This window comes from Lichenostomus cassidix, chromosome 3, assembly GCF_008360975.1.
Source record: "Lichenostomus cassidix isolate B80296 chromosome 3, HeHo_3.0, whole genome shotgun sequence".
In the NCBI taxonomy this organism is placed as follows: domain Eukaryota; kingdom Metazoa; phylum Chordata; class Aves; order Passeriformes; family Meliphagidae; genus Lichenostomus; species Lichenostomus cassidix.
In genome coordinates this window covers 59306222-59332857 of record NC_139483.1, presented here as the reverse complement: position 1 = coordinate 59332857, position 26636 = coordinate 59306222, and the positions used below count along the sequence as shown (strand labels likewise).

The 26636-nt window shown below is 38.8% G+C and overlaps 1 protein-coding gene across 14 annotated transcripts in view; it reads right to left on the bottom strand.

Moving 5' to 3' along the window:
- PTPRK (protein tyrosine phosphatase receptor type K) overlaps nucleotides 1-26636 on the bottom strand; it is a 387113-nt gene that overhangs the window by 174975 nt on the left and 185502 nt on the right. For all 14 annotated transcript variants that reach the window (XM_085055984.1, XM_085055988.1, XM_085055985.1 and 11 more), the window contains exon 6: nucleotides 23657-23831. In XM_085055984.1, coding sequence (XP_084912110.1) covers nucleotides 23657-23831 — 175 coding nt within the window. The remainder of the gene's footprint in view (nucleotides 1-23656; nucleotides 23832-26636) is intronic.

The window sequence follows — 26636 nt, the reverse complement described above, 5'->3', positions numbered from 1 at the left end:
CTGCAGATGAGAGGAATGGAAGGGAGGGAGGCAGGGAGGAAGGGAGGAAGGAAGGAAGGAAGGAAGGAAGGAAGGAAGGAAGGAAGGACGGACACACACATTATTGAGGCAAGACAAATGCACAGGGGGCAGAGATGAACAGAAAACCTTCCCCTTCAGACTTGCAAGGCATTCTCCAAAGTTCTTCCTCAGGTGTCCCATTTCACTGATGTTAAGAGCTTTCTGTTAGCACTTGAATACTACCATTAAACGAAAAACTGACACAATTTAGTATAAGGGTTACACAGTATTGATTATCTAGAGATTCTGTGTGTGCTCAGCCTATGCAAATCTGCGGGGGGAAATGACAGAATCTATCAGCACTTTTTAGCAAACTTAGGGCTGTTTTCTTGCTCAAATCCCTCTATTTCTGTTCATAATCTTTTCTAAGACACATATAGATGTTCCCACCAGCAATGTCTTCACATATCTTATTACAGCATGTCCAAATATTTCTTGCCAAAAATGCCAGAAGGCAACCCACTGGAATGACAGAGAAGGGGACTAATTTTAGGAGGCACTAAAACACTTCCCTCAATCTATGCAATGAACCAACAGAAACCAAAATGGTTTTTACACCACCGTTTTACGTCACAGATGTGAAATACACATCATCTAACACAGACCTCAAAGGGCAACCCCTACTCCTCCACTTCCCACAATCAGTGTTGCCTGCAGTGTCACTCATCTACACTACATTCACAGCAGTTTAGGTTTAAAACTGATCTTGTGGAGGTGTACATGGAAGTTTCCTGCTTTTCTGGGTCCTTGCAGCAACTCCTAGTGGCTTCAGACAAGACCCAGTGTCAGAACAGAAACAGAAGCACAAATTCAGGTTCTTGAGAGAGAGGAAAAGGGAAGGCAAGGGTCGAGACTGGCTTTTAAGAAGGTCCTGGCTACTACATCTGCTTTTACCACAAAAGCCACTCTCAGAAAGGGGCAGGGGATAGGGGAGCCAAAAGGAATCACCATCCTTGCCCATACAGGACCTGGACAGACATTAATACCTATGAAACAAAGGTAACAAAGCAGCTGCCCACCTCCCCACTGCCAGATGGATTCTGAGTGTGACAGAAAGCCTAAAAGAACTTTCTGGAAAAGCAAATTAGAACAGAAATCCTCACCATTCTGCATGCTAATAAGAATTTTACAAAATTTTATGATTTTTTATGAGTTGATAAAATCTTGCTATCTTTGTTTTGTTGCAAAAAAGGTTCAAAGTATCGATTTGACTCTGGAACAGAAACTCGTCCAGTACAGCAAAATAGTCTAAATTTTGCATCTTATTTCAACTGACAAAAACATTGACTTTTATGTAGTAATACTTCCATGATTAGTGTGGCTGCTTACACCAGGACAAATCTGACTAGGAAGTGACCAACGGCTTTTCTGGTATCACAATAAATAGACCCATCCAATCTGGCCTAACTGGACAGCCAATAAAAGCTAGCTCAAGTGTCTCTAGATCTACAGCATAACTAATCCACAGTATTCAATGTTCAAACATTAGAAATTAAAAGTTATCTGTACTTTCAAGCGTGGATTGCATATTGAATCTGTGCTAGTCATCCGAGAGGCAGAAATTCTTGTGCTCAAGTTTGTAAAAATGTTCCCTCAGAATAAATAGGTAACAAGATGGGGGATTACTACTGATCAGACAACCACCAGGCTCACCACCGCTGCTGAAATGAATCAGATGCTGAGACAGTTATCAGAGAAAATGTCATGTGTGCTTATTAAGCTCCTCCTCCTCCTCTTGAGAAGTCCTTTTCCAGCCATTGCTTAAGAATCCTGATTTAGTTGGATCCTTGGTTTGTGATTGCTGCTTGTTGTGCACTTGTATTCTGTTAATCTCTATTGAAATTCTGGAGTTTTGGTATTGAATGTTTAAACTGAAGACAGGGATATCAAATGGGGCAAGATAAATTATAACTTTTGTACACTGCCTTAATCCAGGCAACTGAGCAAATTCCCACCTCATCACAGCTTTAAAATCTGAGGTAAACTATGCTTTTATAATATTTTTAAAAAATCTTTATTTTTTTTCCATATTATTTTAACTATTTTAAGTTATCTTATTAATTTTGCGATGAGCAAACTTAAAAAGAATGCACACCTTCTTATTCTACTACTGCATGTTTTAATTTTTGAATATGATACTAATCAGCATTTGATGAAGCTGGGTTGGCACGCTGGAAGTTCTGCAACCAGCCGTGTGTATTCACATAAAGCAAACAAAATCAACAACTCCACAGAAATAATAAGAGAAGAAATTATTAGGGTAGAAATTGTACAGTACAGCTTTCCTCTCCAAACACATGATGCACTGGTAATAATACAGTTTATAATAATATGCACCATTGTGGAAATTGCTACCTTCAAAGACTGCACAAGTAAACTATGTTGTTTATTGCATTTAGATGGCCTGTGCATAAAGGGCATTTTGTCGAAGACTGGGTTTTTGTTGGTTCTGCATGTTGAACAAAGCACCTAAGAGCACATTACAAAAGCCTTGGAGACAAAAATAAATCATTTGTCATCATATTACCAGTTAAACAGACAGTAACAACACCTTAAAGGAGCCTTTACATTTTATGTAAGTGTTGGTAACAAAGGCATGCCATCATGGGGGTAAAAAAGTTGCACAATTTTACTAGCATGCCCCGTTGGCCCCAGTAAACAAAGTTAGGTGTACTTTTTCAGAAATTTTAAATACTGTTTTTCATGAAGACAGGGAAAATTATGACTCTACCTGCCAAATTCCTAAGTCCTGCCTCAAACTTTTGATGTGTGAGTGTTCTTTGAAGAATTTGGCTAGTTTGTTTGCTTTTAAATAACTGCAAGTTAAAAACCTTTCTCATGGGCCTTGCCATCCTTCTGATAAATGTGAGTTTGGGGTATAAAGAAAGAAGTTTTGTCAACTCAGTCAGAGGACTGGTGAAGCTGTCCCACTGAAATCTGTTTAGGCTTCTACCTCTCAATACACATAATCTTGCCTGCTCTCAAGAAAGCCTTTGTGTTATTCACCTTCCTCCCCACCCTGTAATGGGAAAGGCAAGCTGAACTTACAGAAATATTTAGAATAGATGCATACAACTTTTTTTCCAAACATAAGAAGCCACAACACAGCATTTTGAAATTAAAAAAAAAAAACAACAAAAAACCCTAAACCTTTCCCTTTTCATTTAAAAAACAGTATTTTTCTTTCCAAACTTCACTAGAGTTTTACTTTAAGGGGTTTTTGGTCACTGAACTGAGAAGTCAGCAATCAGCAAGATTTGTATCTCTAGGCTTTTCCCACTTGGCACAGCCTCTTTTCCCAACTTCTGAGGCACATTCTCAGGCTGCAAATCCTTCTCTTTAGTGTCCACATTCAGCCAGTGAAAATTCAGGAGCTAGGCAGTCCCGAGCATGAAGTCAATTCTGGCTTTTTTCCAGTCTTCAAATAATCCCTTTCTCAGGGCCACACAAGTACAGGAAACCTATTTTATAGTTAAGTTTGGTTTAATCAATAATATAGAAGTACCAGAAACCAATCTCATGCACACATATTTTATACCTTCCTAAGTGCAGTGACTTAGAAATAGAAAACAGAATAACTCCATACACACCCAAAAAAAAAAAATCTTTCTCCTTTGGACTGAAATGGGATGAAGGTTGAGGTTGAGGTTGCATTTCTTTATGGGGAGGAAAGGGTGGGTGTGTCTGTGTGTAGCAAAACAATAAAAGATGAGAGGGTTAAGATAAAAATTCCTCCAAATTCAGAAAATAGCTGCAAGAAAAAACATTTACATTAGCATTTCCAAAATGATGTTTTGATTTTTCAACCCAGTTGTATGTGGGGCACTCAACAATAAAAACGGGCATTCAGATCATAGTACAGGATTATAGAGAAGCCATTTATTTGATCTCTCAGCATAAAGGCATTCCACGTCCATTCCTCTTGTCTGGCTGAAGTGGAGTAAGAATTTGAGCGGAGACTTTCCATTTTCAAGGACAGCACCTTAACCTACAGGTTCAGAGATTCTCAGAAGAGTCTCTACAACCTTCTTTTTGAGGCTGAACCATTTTCTGCAACACATTCACTAAGTCATGTCTACTTACAGTGTCAGTAAGAAAACATGGGTTTTAATCATGTCTCCAATTAAGCCAGCAATACCCTTATCTGCTGTAGTACATAGCTGCTGGTATTTTGTGAATAGTCACATCCAGCTTTTCTTTTTTTTCCTTAAGGTACTGAAGAATTAAGAAATAAAATGGCAGATAAAGTCAGAGCTGATAAATGCAAAGCAGTACATTGAGCATTATGAATCCCTTATGGACTCTAAATCAATATAATCAGATAGGAATAATGTTTCTGTTGGGAATTTCAAGACCACATCAATGCAGACAAAGAAAATATCTGTGATTATAAGGAACTGAACACAAAAGAAAGCCTAATATCTTGTGTTACTGTGTAAATGAATAATATTCTCTCATCTAAAATAAATTATATATATCTGGTCTTCCTATCTCCTGCCAGATGAGCTAGAAGATAAGACAGAAAAGGCCAAATAGAAGTTGTTGAAGACCTAGGATGGCTTCCTATGTGGAGACAATCAATCTTCAACACTCCACATGAAAGAATGAAGATTGAAGGAAACATGCTAGATGTTTATGAAATAAGTGGCATGAAACTGATTAATATGGAATGACTTGCTATTTCTTGCAGTGCAAATAGACATCAACTTCAGAAGGAAGTACTTTCTTCCCTGCATTAACTTGAGCTAAACGTGGGAACTTATTGCTGCCAATTGGGAAAAACACAAGTTCAGAAATTATTTGACAAATCTGTAGGTTTATCATGGATATTGCACACATGATACATTGATATAGTCTCTGCCTTGATAAATCTTAAGCTATAGTTTGCTAGATGCTCAATGATACATGAAGGGAGTGTATCACTGTGTGCCTCTCTCATTCTTGCATCTTTCCCTAAGCCTTTACACTAAACTAAGAAGATTTCAGCACAGTAGCAATGTTTTCTGAAGTCACTATCATGTTGTCTAGAAGTGAAAAAACCCCAACAAACTGCTGCTAGCTGTCAAGCTATGGATTGAATATTGGACAATATTGGAAAAAGCCCACAGGCTTCAATCCATGTAAACCATTATAGGTGAGTGTCCACTGCATAGAGCTACTAATGATCCAACTATCCTCTTCTTTCAGAGTATGGATGGTGCATGGTTGTATGGTCACATTTCTTTCACATTCAATTATAAATTATCAGGTATTCTTTTTTTCTTCTTTTCTGATGCCTGAATGGAGAGCTCTAGGTTTTAAACCAAAAGCTACTTTGCAGAGCCAAAGCAATATAACTGAATCAACTGAAAAGAGATTAATTTTCTGTTGATTTACATCCCTGAATGGTTAACATAAGATGTAGTAAGAAGTAGCATAATTATGTTATACCTTCATTAATTCACTCCACATACATAATATGTTTATTTTCCTATCTCATCATCCCTTTAACATGTGGGGAGAATGAGCAGCAAAGGTAAACAAAGTCAGCAAGTAAAATATCTTCTTTGACTCCCTCAATTCTTCTCACTGCAGGCCAATCCATGAATAATACTGGGGCTTAAAATGGTTAAATACCTTAAAAGAAGATAAAACTACCACTTTTCTATGCAGCCTCTCCTGCCAAAGCAAAATGTTTTGTCCTGCTGTGTGCTTTTGTTTCACAGGTAGTTTAAATAGTTTACCCCTAGAGATAAGTATTCTAACTCTGTGGTGTTTATACCTTTCTTGGCCTGAATTATTTATAATTTCTTTCTCTACAGCACAAAAAATGGGTAACAGAAGCAGGCCGGTAACACCCTTAGAAAGTGCTAAAGAGACCAAAACATTTTCCCTTTGATATGTTGCCTAATTTTTCTCAAGTTATTTAATGAAGCATTTCTGGTCATGCCCCATTTACACCATATATTAATCAATTATTAAAAAACCACAAAACACCTGTTATTCCACCTACAAGTCTTCATGGCATTTTTCTCACCCAGGTTCATAATCCTTTGCTCTTCAGTATACTATTTTTGCTTTTATATTGCCTTCTCTCTTCTGTGAACTATGAACACCATATAGTCCCCTCGGTTGCCTCTCTCCTTTTCAACGTCCTTTTGAGAAACCTGAAGCACTTCTAACATTGCAATCAGTCACTTTTTCTTCAGCGGAAGAATATTTTTAATTTAGATTCAACAAATAGTTTAACAAGAATGTATTTTGCCCCCACTTTTTTTCCTTTGGGTGAAAATTTCAAATACATTTCAGAGCAGCATGGTGATGTGTGCATAGCCTTCTATCTTATGTGTGCATAGCCTTCTATCTTATTATTAATTGAATACTACTGATAAAACAACTACACAGATATGTTTGCTTTTCCACGCTTTAATTACACCAATACAAATCGTAATAGCTTGCTTCATTAGGATTTTGTTGAAAAGCCACTCCAAATGTTATTGTATTTATATATTTAAATAGCCTGATTATCACTCTGAAATTAAACTGAATGTCCAGTGCAAAAGAACCATTTTACATATATTTCTTTTCCTTTTATTTACCTTTTTTTTTCTTGGCCCGATTTCTTTCTTTTCCATACCAAGCCCAGCTGTTCTTTCTCAAAACAACCCAAAGATGAGGTTTACTGTGGGTTTTCTATTTAGGCCTATTACATTAAGGCCTATCATTCTGGTATCTGGTTATCTCCTCAGCTATGACAAGATAATGTGGGCTTGAGGGAACATTCTTGTATCTCCTGTCAGCCCCCTTCTGTTATATCAGCTCCTCTAAGGGCATGTTCATACAAGGAAGCTGCTACCGAAAAAAAACCCAAGACAACAGTGTTTATCTCAGGAACCATTCCACACCACAATTCCCTGTGGGCACAAAGATTTTTGCAGCACAGTGTAATCCACCTGCAAAGCAGGCTGAGGATGCAGTTTAACATTGTTTCTAAGCTCACCCAAAAGAACCACATGATTATGGGGAGTGAACTGCCACCTCTTCTCTGGTCTTTCCATGTTTTCCAGACCAGTGGTTCTACTACTAGTAAACTAGTCTGACAAAAAACCTCCAACTGCTTTTTACAGTGTCAGGGTTTGGTTAATTGAGCCCCCTAATCAGCTCACTGGAAAGAGGAACAAGTATGCTTCTGGTATAAAAGAAACTGAAATAGCAAGTCACTGGGAGTGGGAGAGAGAAAAGAGAGGTAAGACCACTCCTTTTGTTGCCTCTGCTGTAACAGAGATGCACATGAACAGACATTGGCAATGCCTACATATATATTTTTAAGGAAGGGTCCAACAAATAAATAAACAAATAAATAATTGGTGTATGAATCCGTTCATGAGGCACAGAATCAGTCAAAAACCGAACATGCAAGAAATTCCTTCACAGATTAGGAAGCTTCACTAATTATGGCAATATGGAGATGCATTTTTCAGAAATGGGGTTGAAACCAGACCACATGGTGAGTGATGGGTTTCAGCTCTTCACAGTGCAAGTCCCTCTGGAAGGCCTCCTCTGTAACACTATGCTATGAGTCAAAACAGGATTCTTGTCATCAAAGAATTTCTTCAATTATTCCCATTCAATCAATTAAAATTCCAGAATCCTGTGAAATTTTTAATCCCCCAAAGGAATCCTGTGAGGTCTGCTAAGCAGGTGATAAATCTTAGCAAATTTCAATAAAGAAACCTCAGGTGCTAAACCCCTGAAAGTCATCTGAGTTGGAAGTGTAGGAAGGGCAAGGACACTGGACTGACATCCACAGGAAACAGACTGTAGGTACCTGGTCCATTAATTTCTGTTAATTGCCTGAGAGTTCAACTTAGCATCATTTGCTTCCACTTGGCATCTGCTTAGTCAGTTGGCCAGAAGGCTGTCTTCTTACTGAAATATAGTTCATCTTAATTATCAGAAGTCCTAATGATGCAAATGTCTTGGGGGATAGTCTCCTTAATAAGGTGACTGTTTGCACACACTGCTTGGCACACACGTTCCCCTGCCTGTTCCCTCAGTTTTTTATAATGTAAGCAATAACACCTGTACAAAACATTCCATTTCAGAGCAAGAACACTGTCATCCTTTCATGACACATTTAAAAAAAATTCCTTCTTCCAGCTTGGAAGCACTGACATACCACTAAATCCCTGCTTTAGGGCTTGTTTTGGTTTTACATAAAGTGCAGAAAAATCTGGACAAAACAAAATATTAATTAAACCACCCTTATCTGTCTGCAACACCAGAAAGTTGTTTGGTGAACTTCTTGAAACCATTACTTGGTTTGGCCTGAAAGAAAAAACAGCCTGTGTTCTCTCTGTCAATTCTTTAACTGTTTAAAATATTATTCAAAGAACAGGTTAAGCTGTTCCTGGAAAAAATGAAAGTAAAAAAATGAGGATAATTTTGTTTCTAATTGTGAAAATGTCACTGATAATGACAGTAATTTGGAGGGAAGTGTCACTAGGGCACAATTCTTTGTGTTGCATAGTCCACATACCTAATTAGAGGTCAAGTAGGTATTGGAGGTGTTCCCAGGAAAAATAAAACTCATTAGATGTTTCTTTAGGCAGCTATGTTGAATGAAAAATGCAAGAATAAGGCCAAACAGATTCCTGAAATAGCATTGGGATATAGCTGAAGGTAAAGAACTTAAGCAACAAAAAGTAAAAATTAAAAGGTGGAGGCAGTGTCCTGCTAAAACAAACCTCAGGAAAAAGTCTGTAAGCCTAAACTCAAAACATGTCTGCAGCCAGCCAGAAAACAGACACAGTCCAATCTTTTTCTTGAAGTGTCCAATTACATTACCTTTACAAAAGCGTTTGGAAAAGGAGATATTCTTTCTAGTAAAACAGACTTTTTTATCACCTTTCAATTACCTCATTGTCATTTATTGGCACATTCTACCTGACGGCATTTTCTCTGCTCCACTGAGAGAAGTAGCAACCAACAGGTAGCGCACAAAAGATGGACAACTTAAATCACATTGCAGAAAGTTCAGAGGTGCAAAATAGAAAAAACAAAACAAAACAAAAAAGATAAGTTATTGGAAAAAATGAGGATTGACACACGCCATACTTGTGAGAACTTGCAGATCTCCTCTTCAGTGCACCAAGGTGGCCAAGTGCCCTGCTGCATACATTCAAAGGAGGAACTGTGCCTCAACGTCACATATTAAAAAAACAAAACATGGCACTGCCCCAAAATTGCTCCCTCCACACCATTCTCCTTGGAATCACCCATATGATTGGCACTTCAGCCCCACAAAAGGCTGCTTTCACTGCTCCACTTGGGTTAGGGTTATGCTTAGGGTTGAGAAAACCACCCAGCCAAGATTTCCAGGGACAGTGAAACTACAAAAGGCATTTAAAGGGGAGCACGGCACTGCCACAACAGTGCTCCCTCCACACCATTCTCCATGGAACCACCCATGTGCTTGGTACCTCAGCCTCATAAAAGGTGGCTTTTAATGCTCTGCTTAGGGTTAGGGTTACACTTAGGGTTAGGGTTGAGGAAACCTTAAAGCCCAGAGCTCCAGAGACACTAGAATTACAAAAGGCGCTTTCACAACATTGCTCCCTCCACACCATTTTCTTTGGCATTGCCATGTCACAAAAAGCTGCTTTTACTACTCCGCTTAGGTACCTGGCTGCCAACGTGGAGCTGTGCTTCATAGACTGCCAACCATCTGCTCCTTTCTATCTTCAATAAAAAGATGGGGGAAATATTCCCATGGCTGGTGATGCAGCCCATTGATCACACTAAATGTATCTTGTTTTTTCTCAGACATCCAAGCCATTGAGTCCAAGGGAAGTGGAAAGTTTAAGAATAAATCATTAGTCAAGACATTTCCAACTGCTGTCAACACAATTCAGAGTCAGACTAAAGTTCAAAGCAAGTATTAAAAATCATGAGACTACAATCTCAATTTTTAGGCAAAGAAAAGCATCTCGTTTATTCCTATCTCCCTTCAAAAGCAGTAGACTTTTTTCTCCAGTTGTTAAAAAACACAACTTGAGGTTACCACAAGGAAGTCAATATAAGAATAAAGCTGAGACTTTCACATAAACTCAGAAATGCAACTTCAGTTAAAAAAAGAAAAAGAAAGAAAAAAATATTTTTAGACTTAATTCTTATTGGATGGTGAAATAGATCAAGTAAACAATGATTTTCTCAGGAAATGAGTAAGCCAGTTTACTAAAATAAGACGGCTTTATTAAAAGTACATAGGGCATTGACACTTTGTAGCATTCTTCCTTGTGTCAAACAGGTACACTTCCATATGGCTTACAGGATCTACCACAAGACAGACACAAGGAGCAAAAACCTAACATAAGTTTAAAAAAAATTGAATAAAAGATTAGTCTAGGTTGCACAAAGTATAAGATGCTTGGTACATTCAAATAAAATTCAAATTCAGTTACATTATAATCCAATTATTTGGAGAAAAATCCAGACAAAAACTCTAAATTGAGCAAAGTTTTTTTGCTGGTATTTATTTATTCAAATTAAGTAATTCACCCAAATTTAGGACTATTATTCTTACTAAAACTAGAACTCATCAAAAATTGTCCCTGCTTTATAAACCTTGAACTAACACCATGCAATGTCTATGCCTTTCAGATCACATTGAATAAGAGCACACTGAAGTGTGTTCAGAGAAGGGCAATGAGGCTTGTGAAAGGTCAGCAAAACAGGTCTTATGAGGAACAGCTGAGGGATCTGGGTTTGTTTAGTCTGGAGAAGAGGAAGCACAGGGTCTCTACAACTCTTTGAAAGGAGGTTGCAGTGAGGTGGGGGCTGGTCTCTTCTGCTGTGCCTGCAGTGAGAGGACCAGAGGGAATGGCCTTAAGCTGAGACAGGAGAGATTCAGGCTAGAAAAAGGTTTTTTCAGTTTGTTCAGATGCTCAGGCATTGGAATAGGTTGCCTGGGAAGGAGGTGGAATCACCATCCCTGGAGGTGTTTAAGAGGCGTCTGGATCTGGCACTGGGTGATGGCTTAGTGGTTTAGGGGTTTCAGTAGTAGTGCCCTGTTGATGGTTGGACTTGATGATCTTAAAGGTCTCCTCCAACCTTGACAACTCTAGGATTCTGTGATAATTTGTACTTACATCCTCCTTTCTTGAAGCAAAAAGGTAACCCATGTAAATTGACTGTTGAGAGACTTTTCCCTACCATCCCTACTGAACATTCTTATTAGTCTGTAAGGTTTCTAATATAAGCAAATTATAAGCAATTTTTGATTCCTAAGAAGGTGCTCTCACCTTTTCCTAACACTTTTCACTGAGTTTTGTCTCTGTTTAGTCCCCAAATCCATCAGTAGAAATTTTCTCTTTGGTTTACTAGTAAAGAATTCAGAAAAGTGAAAATTGCACTTCTTACCGTGTATAGACATCAACTGGGATGGGACATTCAAAATGTTTGCCACTACAAGATATACTAAAAGTGTTAAAAGCTAAATGGCTAAGAAAATGGACACAGAATAACTACATGAAATGTTATACATGAGGTCCTGAAAACAAAGAAATTTAAAAAGAAATAAAATAAAAATCACAAAAAATTTAGGAAGGACATGAAAATTCAAACAGCAATCCTAATGTGACAGTGTCATCCTTCCTCGTGAAGGAGGTAGGACACAGAATGCAATGTGAACATACATGGGGAACAGGGGAGAGAAACACATTCATTTTCCTTGTAACACTCCTTAAATGTTCTCCAAGACATGCCTGTTAGCAGTTCCATATCAATCTCAATGACAAGCTCTCTAGTAAGCCAGCACATCCAAATTCAACACTGCATCTCAGCAGGAAGAAATCTATCTTTCTTCATGTAGCTAAGCTTCCCTCTTCTTCAAGAGAGACAGGTATGTTTCTCACAACTTTCTATATAATTCTGCAAATATTCCAGCAGTTAATGCTGCAGAAAAATCCTGCAATATGAATTATTAAACAGACAAATATTTAAAAATCTTTAGAAAAGAAAAAAACTATCCAAACTACTCCGAGTAAACTTTTTGTAGTCTCTTTAAAATTATCTTCAAATAGCTCCCCAACCAAGATGATTAAAGGTCATTGGTACAGTGCAAAGCATATTTTATTTTTAAATTTTAATGGAATTTATGAGATAAATTCCATTATAATTACAACAACTTTTCCAGCGCCAATTTAGACATAGAATCAAATTATCCATTTCATTTTCATTTACACCTCATGGGCTAGATCATTTATCATGTTTCATGATAATGATCAGAGGGCACATAGAAAGTGATTTCTGGAGGTAACAAATTACCTATCATATTAGCATAGCTTACAAGATCCTGTCAACAGGTACCACACATAAATAACAGGTAATTACATTTACCATGTGCAGGAGCATTTGATATGCTACTTGCTATTGTAGAAGCTGCCAAAAAATCTAGGTTACTAAACTGAACATACCAATTTAGTTGTTAAAGTACAGTAGTTAAGTTCTTCATTACACATCAGGAATCATTATGCCACTAGAACACCAACAGGTAGACAGCATGCAGTGGGCTCAAGATCTGGAGATGAATCTCTCATCATCTGGTATTATTGCTTCTTGCCACTGAATCATCCATCATGTCTCTGAGACAGCTTGGAATGATAGTGCCAGACCCTCACAGCACTGCTCCTTGAACTCTGTCTCATCCATCTTTTGCATCATTCCCCATTTGCAGCGAAGTATCATCTCCTTGCTGCAAAACTGAGTGTGAACCTGTAATGCCTTTAACCTGCAGTGCCACTCTAATAGTAATTGATTTCTTTTTATTGCTCAGTGAGACTACGTACAGCTGCTGAGGCTGGGAGATGGTCAGAGCAGTACAATGCAAGCATCTACGTCTTTAGCAGAATGACCCATTTTCAAGGAAATAGTTGTATTTTAATAGCTAGCTATTTTATAACGCATGTATATTTATCAACATACAAAATTGGTATAGGAATATATATGCAGTTTGTTTTCCTGCAGTTCAACTGCAATTCAGTAGCAAGATTCACTCAAATGCAGCTGAAAATAAATGTTGGTGTGGCTTCATTTTGTATTTTTGTTAAGCGATTCAGTGTTAGATTTTTAAATACATACTAAAGCACACAGGTGCACCTGCATTCAAAAAACAACTTAACTCTACATTGATCATTGTGAGACTTCGCTAGCATGATGACTTGTGTACTATAAACCACCCAAGAGTAAGCGTTTTAATTCAGCTTCATCTGAATGCTGTTATAAAAGTTTAATAAATCAAAATGATCAAAATGCCCCCAGTGGCAGGTTGGGATTCAGTTTCCAATTCAAATTCCCTTTAATATATGGCTTCTCTGACATCCTGCATTTTCTGCCATCTATGTTGAATTCCAAATGCACTCCTTTTCATCATTACCATGCATCTACTCATCAGCACCCTTTTTAACAACTCTGCACAATGCAGAGATGTCAAACCTAGAGGGATTTTCCCCTCCCCCAAACTGGAAAATGATGGCAGGTAAGGGAACTTTGTCTGTACTTAAGTAAATATTTTAACCTCCACACTAATGTCAGTGGCATTTAAACTGAGAGAGACCATCCTGAGCTGCAGTATTCAAATGGACTATTTGATTTAAATAAATGTAGAGACAGACCAGATACTGGAAGGGAAATTACCCAAGTGAAATACAGCACTGATGTGGTGGGGCAGTCTGGAGACATCTCTAATTAAGATGAGAAAAATCACATTACTGCAAATGATCTTCATGCCACTGCACTTGGATAAAACACAGATATGAGAAACAAGGAACCCCCTTATTTCCTCTTTGAAGTGAAACCTGCCCAATGCTTTTCCCTTGTGTCTTTTTTTTCTTTTGCACTGACTCCCACCAAGCCTAAAGGACAACAGGAATCCCACTGTACAAAGTGATTACATTTTAATTTCCGAAATGCTTTACGTGGTGTTTGGATTCACTTGAGTACTTTCACAACAAGAAGGCACATGAGCAACTGGCAGAGGTATAGGACAGCACTCGAACAGTGAGACCTCACACATGCAGTCACTGATGCCACAGCTGTAGTATCACTGGCAACACTATTTTGAATCAGGCTGAGTGAAGCCACATCACATCTTGGCTTTGCTGGATTAGGCAGAGCAGGTGATACCCAGCTTATGCTGCCTGAAAGGGGGCTGATAATACCTGGCCTGCCACAGGGGCTGAAAACCCCTAGGAAAATTACCTAAAGACAGCGCTAAGCCTGACAGCACGGAGCTAACTCCTCTGCAACCATGAGCCACTTGGTCAAGCTCATCCCAGGTCACCACCCATTACAGGCTTCCACTGATTTTCAATGACCCTGCAGCTGCATTTATTTTACTGCCAAGCCACGGTGAGGTCTCCACAAGACCTAACAAGAACAAGCAGCAGTCCACTGCCTGGCAAACAGGGGAGGGCTCCTTTCTGGAGATTTGCTTTGAAAGCACATTCCTGTCTGCACGTTTATCTAACATGGTCAAAGATAGCCATCAGAAAATCAGTCAGGCCTGGTTCATGTTCACTCCTAGACATACTCACTCCTGGACACAAAATAGTGTCACAACTACTGACACACAAAATAGTGTCACACCTAATAACTAGGCAAGACAGAAGAAAACTACTATCTGTAGTTCTAGATGTGATCAGGGGCCTAGAAACTAAACTATATTCATATATAGAAAAGCAGCTCTCAGAAAGAAATAAAAATAGCCATGCAAACATCAATCCAACTAATTGCCAGTATCCCGAGCCTTCCTCCTCCTCTTTTTTCCTTCATTCTGCTGGTTTCCACCCAGAGCCTGTGAAAAGAGCATCCCCATCAGGCTTCTTGCCACTGAGAAGTGAGCAGAGAAGAGAGGACTTCCAGAGTTTGCTATCCCATGTGCTCTCATGAAGGCAGTATGAAACATTGCAGGAAACACAATAGGAACTCATGCTTCTTGGGCTCATGAATCAAAGTGCCACACAGCATCAACATCCATCATGGATGTATGGGAAAAGCATACACAAGTCAATGAAAACCATAAATAGACTATGGCCCTTGGACCAAGCAAGTTAATTAGTTAATTATTAATCTGTTTTGGCTTCTGCATATTTATGAGTGAGAAACTAAGGCACAACACTTATATCTAAGCTGAGAGGGTATTGCCCTTTACTTAGAAGATATCTGAACCACAGACCTTTGGGACAGAAAAATTCTATGTCAATGAAAAATGCTTCTATGTCTACTTTTCTCTGATACTCTGCCCCAAACACTGGCTTTCAGGGTAGGACACAGAGCTACAGGACTGTGGTTTTTGCTCTGATTCAGATCAGTGACCTTTAAGTTCAGAGAATACATTAAATAGATGCATATCAGAACTCAAATTGCTAGTTTTTGCCTAATGGCAATATTAGTTTAGTCTACATCAAACAGTACAAAACTCATGTCTTATGAAATAAAAGCAAAATGTGTGGTTTACCTTAAATGTTTCAGGTCTTCCTGAAACTATCAGAACTATGGTAAAGCAACAGTTCACATTAGAAAGACTCGAAGAGAACAGGTCACCTGGACATGAGACAGCTCAGGGTATCTTGCTAATGTGTATAAACACCTGAAGGGAAGGTGCAAAGAGGACAGAGCCAGGCTCTTTTCAGTGGTGCCCAGTGGTGTCCAGTGGACAGGACAGGAGGTGCTGGGCACAAAGTGAAATACAGGAGGGTCCCTCTGAACATCAGGAAACACTTTTTTTACTGTCAGAATGCCTGAGAACTGACATAGGTTGCCCAAAGAGGATGGAGAATCTTCGTCCTTGGAGATATTCAGAAGTCATCCGGACATAATCTTGGGCAACTGGCCCTAGGTGATTCTGCTTGAGCAGGGGGAATTTGGTCCAGATGTCCTCCAGAGGTGCCTTTCAATCTCAGCCATTATATGACTGTCATTTCAAATGTAAACCTGTGCAGCCAAGATTGTTCAACGCAGAAAGATGGAATGGAGCCTATGCCAAATATCCAGCATTTCTGTTACCTGTTTGTGGCTAGCACAGGTTTTTCCCATGAGAAATTTTCTTGTGTTTTATAAATAAAGTTTGGATGTTGTTGGAACAGTGTCTCAGAACTTGGACAGTGCAGGCCTGGCCAATCAGGCCTGGGGGAAGGCTTCTGATTGACCAATCTGGGTGACTTTTGAAAACTCTATATATGTGATGAAATCAAAACAATAAAGGTCATTCCTTCTTGCCACTGAGAACTGGTGCCTTCATTACTCTGCTAGCTGCTCAACAGCGACACCTGTTGTGAATCAAAGGCTCTTTGGCTTCTGTTATGGGTTGATCCTGGCCAAACACCAGGCACCCATGACAGCTGCTCACTCACTCTCCTCTGGCACAGCTGGGCAGAGAAGAGGAAAAAATAATTAATGAAGTGGATGATGAGTTGAGACAAGGACCAGGAAGAAACACTCTAAAGGCAAAACAGGCTCAGCTTACAGTTACAAAGTGAATTTATTGCTAACAGAGACAGAGGATGATAATGAGAAGTAAAGTAAGTCCTTAAAGACACCATTCTTCCCTCCAACCCCTCCCTCCTTCCCACCAACAGCGCAGGTAACAGGGCGGGGGGGGTTTGGTCAGATCATCACTGAGATCTTCTTCCACTGCTCAGGGAGAGGAGTCCTTCCCCTGCTGCACTGTGGGGTCCCTTCCCATGGGAGACAGTTCTGCATGAACTTCTCCAGAGTGGGTTCACTCTCATGAGCAGCATTCCTCCCAAAACTGCTGCAATGTGAGTCTCCTCCCGTGAGCAGACAATCCTCCCAAATCTGTTGTGGTGTGGGTTACTCATTTATGGCGTGCAGTTCTCCAAGGCCAGGCTACTCCAGCTTGGAAGCAGGGTCCCCTCTCTCCAGTGGGACTCCCACTGGATCACAGCCTCCTCCAGGCATCCACCTGCTCCAGCATGGGCACCTCCCCACAGGCTGTGAGTGGATCTCTGCACCCCCTGTGGACCCCATGGGCTGCAGGAGGACAGCTGCTTCACCATGGTCCTCACCACAGCCTGCAGAGGAATCTCAACTCCAGTGCCTGGAGCACCTCCTCCCCTCCTTATCCACTGACCTCGGTGTCTCCATGTTGTTTCCCTCACATGTTCTCACCTCCTCCTCCTTCTCTGGCTAGAGAAAAGAACAACTGTGTGTCTCTTTGTTTTGATTTTCTTCTTAAATATGTTATCACAGAGGCATAACCAACATCTCTAATTGGCCCAGCCTTGACCAGTGGCATGTCCATCTTCAGAGCCATCAGAAATTGGCTCTGCTGCACATGGTGGAAGCTTCCAGCAGCTTCTCACAGGAGCCATCTTTGTGGCCCTCCCGCTACCCAAAACCAAGCCAAGCAAAATCAATATAGCTTCTTTGAAAAATCCAGTCAAAACTATTTTCTTCTGCTTTTCCAGCAAAAGCAACTTTCCTGAACTTCCTGAAGAAAATGAGCAATGCACCTATTAATTATATAAACCAGAGACAAATGTTGCCTGAGCAAAGGGGTTGAGCAGAGTTATTTCCACAGAAGAGTTGCCTGAGCAGAAAGTGAAGTTGCTATTCTTTCTGATATGTAGATGAATGACGAAATTGAGACTCCTATCTAGCTCAATTTATTCATTATGAACATAAAGTCTTTCTGAGGCATTTTCCTATACCCTTGTTTCATTCTTTTTGTGTAAAGGAGGTAGGATTTGACTTCAGGGTGACAGCCCCTCTTTACCTGCTGTAAGAAACAGAGGATTGAAAATAGGAAGATTCACGTGTTAAACCTACTTAAAGAGGATAATATCTTAATACAGTAGAGAAATTAAAACCAGAGAATGCCACAAAAAGATCAAGTTAATTGGATCCTGGACTCTCTGAAGAATGCTTATACCTAAATATACACCCCAAATATAACTTGTGTTTTATTATTAAGGTTTAGAAAAACTTTGCAAAATAATTTCCTTATTTTTCCAACTGCTGCAAAGTAATTAAGATATTGTCATCTGCTCCTCCTGCAGGGATAGAGCCATTAGAGAATTAGGCTACAACTAATGAGGAAACAGAGTAAAAAGTTATCTTGAAGATGAGCTGAGTGTCCGAAAGAGTACCAGTATTAATATCATTACTCCAGGAATGCATCTTATGAACCAAGCACAGCAGCCACAGGGGTCTTCTGACTCAAATAAAATATTTGCATATCTCTATTGAAGTCTGGTGATGATTCAAAAGGAAACCTAGCCAAGGTAGTGATGTAAAGCCCACAGATTTCAACAATTTGGACTGCTCAATCTCTCTCCCCAGTTTCCTCTCTGGTCTGAAATTAACTGAGTTCAGAAAAACACACAGCAAAGGCCCTCCTCAAGACTCTTCAGAGATACAGTCCAAAGCCACTGTCTCTTGGAGACTGAATTTCTGAACACATTACCAAGCATCACTAATAACCTGAAATGTCTAATATTTATGATGGTGGGTAATATCACCAGAGGTGAAAAAAATTTGTTTACAAATTTCCTATTTATCAGAGAACTTAATAATGGAGGTCATAAATATGGGGTATTTTGCAAGATTGGTATAAAAATACTTCAGTCTATTTGCAATCAGGGAGTATAAATTCAGGCTACCTGACGTGTTTACTTTTTACCTGCCACCTAGTGCTCTCCTTGGAATATTTTTAAGTCTGTTATTATACTGAACAAATAAACCAAGTCACGAAATTGAGCACACACATCTGAAGCGAGCCTAGAGCTTTCACTTTTTTTTCCCCACACAAAACAAGTACTAGTGAAATATGGAAAGTGCATTTCAGTCCACAGCTTTCTCAAATGGAAATATTTCAAAGCTTTCTTGTAAGAGAAAAAGAATAATATTCCCAAGAGAATTACTTGCCAGGGGCAAACTCCATCTTCACAGTGTTCTAGCATCACCAGGAACCATCCAAATTACTGGTTTTCCTATATAAAATCCCTAAAGTGATTCAGACAATAAAGGCAGAAAAATCACTGCCAGGCTTGCATAAAAAGAACTGTTCCTGATGGCAAACTCAGCCCAGTAAGGCAAATGAAGAATATAATCACAAACCCCACCAAAACTCGAACCTGATGACTTAGAAGAGAGACTGCTTGCAATATCAAATTAAATACAAGAAACAATGATATCCACAAATTCATACAAACAGGTCAGTTCATCAGAATTTATGATTTTGGGAAGAACATTTAGAAGACAGTAGAGGAACACTGCCTTTCTTTGCTGTTACTAACTTAGATTTACCAGGAGCATGAAGACAATTGAATATTGAAACTATAAATCAAGGTATAGAACTCCCCTTGTTTTGAACAGAGCACAGAAGAGCTGTTTTGGTTGGATGAAGAAATGTTAAAAAGAAAAAAAATACTTTTAGTAAAAACATAAAAAATTGCTGTAATTTATGGCTCAAATAAAACTTATAAACTTATCAGCAGAACCAGACAATATGATAGAGCTATTCACAAATTATTAACAAATACTACATTTGATTCATACATTTTGAGGTTTTTATCCTTTATTTTCCTTCTTCATCTTTAAATCTAACATTTTCTTCCAACTTGTATGTGCAAGATCTACTACATAAAATAAAATGTACCACATTTACTGCTCATTTTGCAACATTTAATAGCATAATATCAAGTTTTGTACAATTATTTTGCTAACAATGTGCAGCTACTTTAAAGGGAAACAAACCTGGGAAAGCATACAAACACTTTACATAAAGTGCAGTTCATTATCGTACCATTTAAGAAAGTGGTTTGCTCTGTTTTTTTTTACAATCAGAGCAACAAACTTATGAATATATACTAAAAAGAAAATAGACACTTATCACTGTATCTTCCACGTACTGCAGCCAAAGAAAATGGTGATTTTATTCGTGGTCCCTGCAGGACTGTCTAAGAGTAAGATGTTCCAAATGGGGACAAATTGAATTTGGATTATTTTATGAAGTTTTGCTTATTAACCACATGAGAATGTAACATCAGCTTCATCCCCATCTCACAGCCACTTTCAGCATGCCACGTCAGCTAACAAGTTAATCATGGCTGCTGTGTTGGACACTACCTCTTCTCTTGATGCACAAGGTAACTTTTCTGGCAAATACTAACAACTTCAGAGAAACATCCCAGTACATTTTTAAAAGTTCGGAACAATGAAACAGTACAAGAACTGATTATGGGGTAAAGTTCCATACTGACTGAAAATCAGAACATTTGATACTGTCACTTGGAAAGGCTAAACAGTTGTATACATCAAATACACACATGAACTGGGGCACAGTTGATCTCTTAGGGCACTTCATTTCTACAATTCCATGTTAAACAGCAAAGAGAGCAGAAAGACATTGAGACCGTGACACACTTTTCTCAAAAGCAAGTAAGAAACAAGTAAAAAGAGAGAAACAATCAGTGTTGTTCATCTTGTTCACTCTTATCTACCGTAGATACTGTTCCTCACTCCCAGCATCTCCCTCAAGTTCCAATGCAAACAACCCTGAAGACTTCGAGAAACTCCCTTCCCAGAAATTGCCAATTTTCCAGAGAAAATATAAATAGATAATTAATCAGATGGACATATTCAGGAGGGTAAGTCAACTAACAGTAATGACAGCACTGAACTTCCTGTAAAAGGAAGGGGAAAGGGAGAATTCCTTCCACATGAATCTAAGAGTGATAGTAATGCCATAGAAACCATGTAAAAAATCAATACAATGCAGCCACTGAGCTGGGAGCTGAAGACCAGCTCTAAGCAAAGGTGAAACATTAAATCATTGACTGGAACTACTTTTGGTAAAATCTCATAATTTAATTACAAATCCTATCCTGGTTCAATTTCTCTTTAAAAAGCTAATCAGAGTAATTGAGTTATCCCTTTCAGAGTCTTTAAATGTATACCATCCCTCCCAGGTAACTACATTTGTAATAGAGTTTAGAACTCCACTAAAAGTAACTCTTCTGCTAAACCCCAAAATGAAATAAAGATGTTTCAACACAGTGTACATTATAGAAATGGAAACTTTCACTACCAAGACTAACTTATAGTCTGCTGATCAGGAAAGTATCAGATGCCTCTGCACCTGTATTATGGCACCACATGTTTGTATAGACATGGGATATATCCCAAGATATATCCATATCTTGGCCATTGTCTAAACACCAAGGTTTTGAGTGACTGAGCAACAGCTCCTTTTCCTCATCCCTCACTCTCTAATAAACACTGTTGTCAATAAAGTTTGGTTTCTACAAACCAAAGACCTTATCGTTACTCAGAATTATCTGGAAGCAATACTAAAGCCATGACAAAGTAAATTGTGTTTCATCATTTTTTTCCCCTCCTCTGGCTGTGAGAACACACAGATCAATACTCTTCAGCATGAGAATTCTGCAGCGAAATTTTCATTTGTTACAAACAGCAACAAAAGGCCCCAAGCATGCCCTGTCACTTCCAGTTTAGAAGGAAACGCACTAATAAACTCTTCCCCCTGGGTCATCTTTGACAATGGGCAATACTATGCCAGCTCTTATTAAAGGCAATTCATATCAGTGGCCCAAAAATTTCCTTTAAAATTATCATCTTTTGTATCCATGTAGCAGGATGTCAGCTTTAAAGTGCCACTGAGATATAGGACCTGTCATTATGGTTAATTTTCAGTACAGTTTTAACACCAGGGTAGCTGATCCCTAAGGGTATGGGTATGCTTTTTTGGCTAACAAGATTTATTTAGCGGTTATCCAGACAAACAAGAAAATATATTACTGTATATTGCTTTTCAAATACAACAGCAAGCAATAAATCCAACTATAAAACATATATCTTTGTTCTCTACCATGATGTCAAATAGATGAAAATGGTTTTGGAAGGTTTATCTTTTAGGGGATTTTTTATATTTATATATATATGTGTATGTGTATATTAAAAAAAAAAGTTAAATTTTTTAGGCTTCCAATCAAAATGCTCACAAAAAGTAAAATTAACCTTAAAATAAAAACCTCTCTAGCTGTTACAGATAAAGCTAAATATCAAATTTATGTTTTGAGCCATAAATATGGTATTACCTATGAAATTACCTAAGTTTTTCAGCAGGACAATATGATGCATTTGAAAAGATAGTACTATGCAATTTTATATTCTTGGTTTTTTGGGGTGTTTTTTGAGAAACAGTGTTCTTAACACCATTTTATTGTGGTTTTATACTAGGAAAAAAATAGAAAACTTCATTTATTGGCTAAATTCATTGATTTGCCCTGCCTTTCTAACAACAAAAGTCTGTTTTCATCCTGCAACAGGACTTATTTCAATTTATTAGGATGAAGACTATTTTGCAGTTTCCGAGACAAAAGGTACATCTAACAGAATAAGAGGAAGCTCTTAGCACGTTGTCTAAATCTTTGTACAGTCAGCAAGGCCCATTTTTATTGATGTTTTATAGGAGCTATAAAACCTGGTTGACCTCAATCAACTGGTCTTCCAGGGAAAAGACCTCTGCCAGCAAACACCAGATAAAAAATAGGTCAGAGCATTCCCTACACTACTTCTACTTCTACAAGCTGAGGACAAACTTGCTTTCCCTATTGCCGTTCCAGAGGCAGTGCCTGACTTCAAGATGTCAAACTGAGCAAACAGCCAATTGCTTCACCAACAAACCAAGCATGAGCCCACTGCATGTCTGATCCCTGCACCCACCTGGCCAAAACAGCCCCTCCACCAGGCAGCAGCCCCACAAACACACTTTGTACACCTCTTCTTTTTCCCAGTTAAAACCCAGTCAGCCTCATCACAACTAAGAATGAAATGGGAAGTTTTGGAGGTGGCACAATTAGGCAAGGAGAGATTCAATACCTTATCCCAGGCCATACAGCACACAATCTTGGAAGTGAAAACTGAGCTGCTGTGTTCAACCATATCCTTTGCCAGTCAAGATTACATGTTTTGAGAGCATAAAATGCAAAAATAAAAAATCAACAACCCAATCACACCGCAAACAAGCTGTGGTTGCACGCCAGCAGGCATTTGAATAAATTGTAACCAAAAAAGTATTTCAAGTGGGAAAAGCAAGTTTTCTTTTTTTTTGCTTTTACTTCTGTGTTGGAAATCATCACAGACTATCTCCACAATGCTCCCAGTCCTTGGGTAGGTGAAAGTTTACAACTCTTTTTATCTGTCTCCCAGGCAACAGAAAAATGTATTATTTGCTCTACTACCAGTCTGCTCAAGGCAACAGATTTTAAAAGGGAATGGTAGCTACATATAGGTGGAATCTGATTTGCACCTTCAACGAATAGCATCCACAGAAAAGCATGCAGGCACATTCCACACACTGTGGAATCAGGGTTTTACACAGATGCATTCTGTGGAAAGCAACTGTAAGACGCTTTGCGAACAAGTCTTTCATATTATGACAATTTCACAGAGCTATCGTTGAATGATCATTTCAGATCGAGGCATATGTAGGCTAAATAAAAAGTGTAAGCAGAAAGCACTGGCATTAATAGCATTTAACTGGATAAAATGAAAATAATTAAAACTTTACCTCGAACAATAAGTTGAGCAAAGTTTGACACTCCGGAACCTCTCTCTGACTGAGTCACACAGCGGTATAAATCCTGGTCAGTTTTTGTCACCTCTTGCAACTTAAAGGTAGCTGCAAATCTTCTGTGATTGATATTTTTAGTCTGAGCAACTGGAATATCTTCCCCATTTCTTCTCTGAAAATAAGAGTAACCAAGGCAGAGTTATCTCAAAAGAATATAAAAGACACTTATCATTATCATCATACAAAGAAGACATCAAAAAGCAAAACCCCAACCCAAATGCATTCAGCCCATTTTGCATTTCCCTGGTAGTAGAGTTCAGTACTGAAGTCCCATCAAGAAACAAACAGTATTCAATTGCATTTGAAAACCAAGTTTTGGGGGTGAAAAGCACCATCAGGATGCACCAATGGCACAAAACATGACCATGACATACTCAACTGCAACTGCCTCATAGCTGGAATGATCCTAGGACAGCCCAGCAGAAGCAGCAGTTGTACTCCCCAGAAAACTCACTCAACTTTAAGCAAATTTACAACACATACACTGGGTGTATTGTAAGACATATTTAAACAAACCTGGTATTGAGGGATTTCAAAGGTTTTCAACAGCACTTTTTCACTATCCGGCCAATGTTTCCTTTTTAATGCTGCCTTTTATCTGTCCAAGTTCAATACCTTCTAAAATTTTAGCTTTATTATACTAAGCACCACCTATCCATCTAAAGCTAGCTGAAATAAAAAGTGGAGGGCAGGAAGCCACTAAAAGAGGAATAACACAGATCTCATTTAAAAGAAGGAGCTTAGAGAGTTCTTAAAAAAATCATAGCTACCACAAATCACTGAAAAATTTAATCGGTCTGGAGCTGCGGGGCCAGGTGACAGGTCAGTAAGATAGAAACAGTTTGAACTCTTGCGGGATCCTTTTTTCTTATTACCATTCACATTAAATGTTCAATTTTTATTTCAATTGAAACACAGATCCTCCACCAAAAGTCAGCATTAAAAAAACCCCAGAAACACGCACCAAGTGAAAAAACAATGTCACTGCTCTCTTTCATGGACAGCTGCATGTTATTCCCTGACCAGGATACAGTTTCTGAGCACTCAGCATTGCTCAGTCCCTAGAAAGATGTCAGCATTTGCTTGTAACTACCCATTTTGTTCAATACATAGCAAAGTATGACCTCTGTGGACATTTTTAGCTCTAATCAACCCCTGGAATGAGAAACTTCGTTGAAGTTTTAAACTCTAAGCTTTTTAACACCAAAAACGCTACTGCTGAGCCACAAAATTCAATAACTTGAAAGCCTGTGGCAAAACACAAAGGGCAGAAAAAGGAGATTATTTAATGCTGCATGTGTATATCAGCCAACCTCCTGTCACAGGCAGGAGTACTTCATAACACTCAGACCCTTCATTTTACATCTACCCTTTGTCATCCTAGCATGAGTTAGTCACTTCAAACAGTTTTGTGGTCGATTATCCAGGGGTCCATCTCCACTTCAAATTCACTGAAACAAGCAGTCAGTTTAACTATTAATATGTTTAAAGAAGTTAATTCTATTCACACCAACCAGGCAGAATTCAGTCACTCATATTTCACTACAAAGATCATACCATCACCTTTACCAACTGCACGTTTATTGGTGTGACCTTCACTTCAGGAAGACACCATCCAGTTTCCCTCACCCAGCCACCCTCTCAGCCATTTCCCCAGGAACAACAAGGTTCTTCCTCAGGTGTGAGCTCTGTCTGCAGGGCTGGGCCAGAAAAAAGCAGCAAGATACCAAGAGTGAAAAGAGATCTCCAGAACAAAATGGCACACAAGACACTTCCAAAAGGTACTCTCATTGCTTCTCCCTAAAACTGTCATCATCCCATAACCACCACAAGCCTGGTTACCACAGGGGTGCTCTCTGAGAGGATGTTCCCAGCACGAAAGCAATGGATGTTGGGCACTAGGACACCTGGACCAACTGTGGTGCAGCCAAATCACCCTGGGACAGACACAGGCTCCTTCCTCAGTTGTGTATCTGACTCCAATTTAGAAAAAATAAGGAAGTTTTCTGACACCTGCAAATACTCCTACAAATGAAAGGCTTTACTGAACTTCAGAAATCAATGAAATTATTAAATTCCAATATCAAGCAAATGAGGGATGATGTTAAAGGCTATATTTTGGAGATGCTTAAACAGCAGTAAAATTATTTTGTGGGAAGTGAAACTTCCCCTCCAGCTATCTGGCTTCTCTTGATAGAAAATACTAAATTTGACAGCAGGATTTTCAAGCCCTACATTCTCCACTCTCCTTCCCTACCCATGCCCTACCTCTGCCCCCTCCCCACTATCAATCAAAGGTTTGGACTGTCTGAAATGATAATATAAACCTTGGATCTAGTGCTTTGAAGTAACCAAAATAAACAAAACTCACAGAACTTTCTTTCCCTCAGGCTTGTCCCCCGCCCTTATGGCCTTGCCACACCATAGTCACCCAGCAAAGGGAAGTCAAGCTCCCCCACTAAACACACACTTGCCATATAATTGTCAAAAATACCAAGCAGCCAATAATAAACTGAAGGTGTATCCTTAAAACTTATATGATAGCAGACTTGACAAGTAAACCATGTAATGCAGTCATTCTTGTTCTGCTATGAAGGGAAAAATAAATACCAGGGAGTTTTCTAAAATTAAAGACTCCCTTTCAATAAGTACAGTGCTTTAAATTGGAATGCCAAGCACTTAGTCTGCAGCAGAGAAGCACATCCAAGCTTGCTATATAAAATAATTTACACTCTGAAGATCAGAACTTGCTTACTTAAGCTCATCTGCATGCTTCCAATTGAGAAACAAGTGAATTGGGCTCCTACTTAAAATGAAATATTAATGCACTTTCAGAGAAATTAATCAAAATAAAATTTAACAAGCTTTACAGTTCTAGAACAAAAACACCTCAGATTTTCTTTTTTATTTACATCAG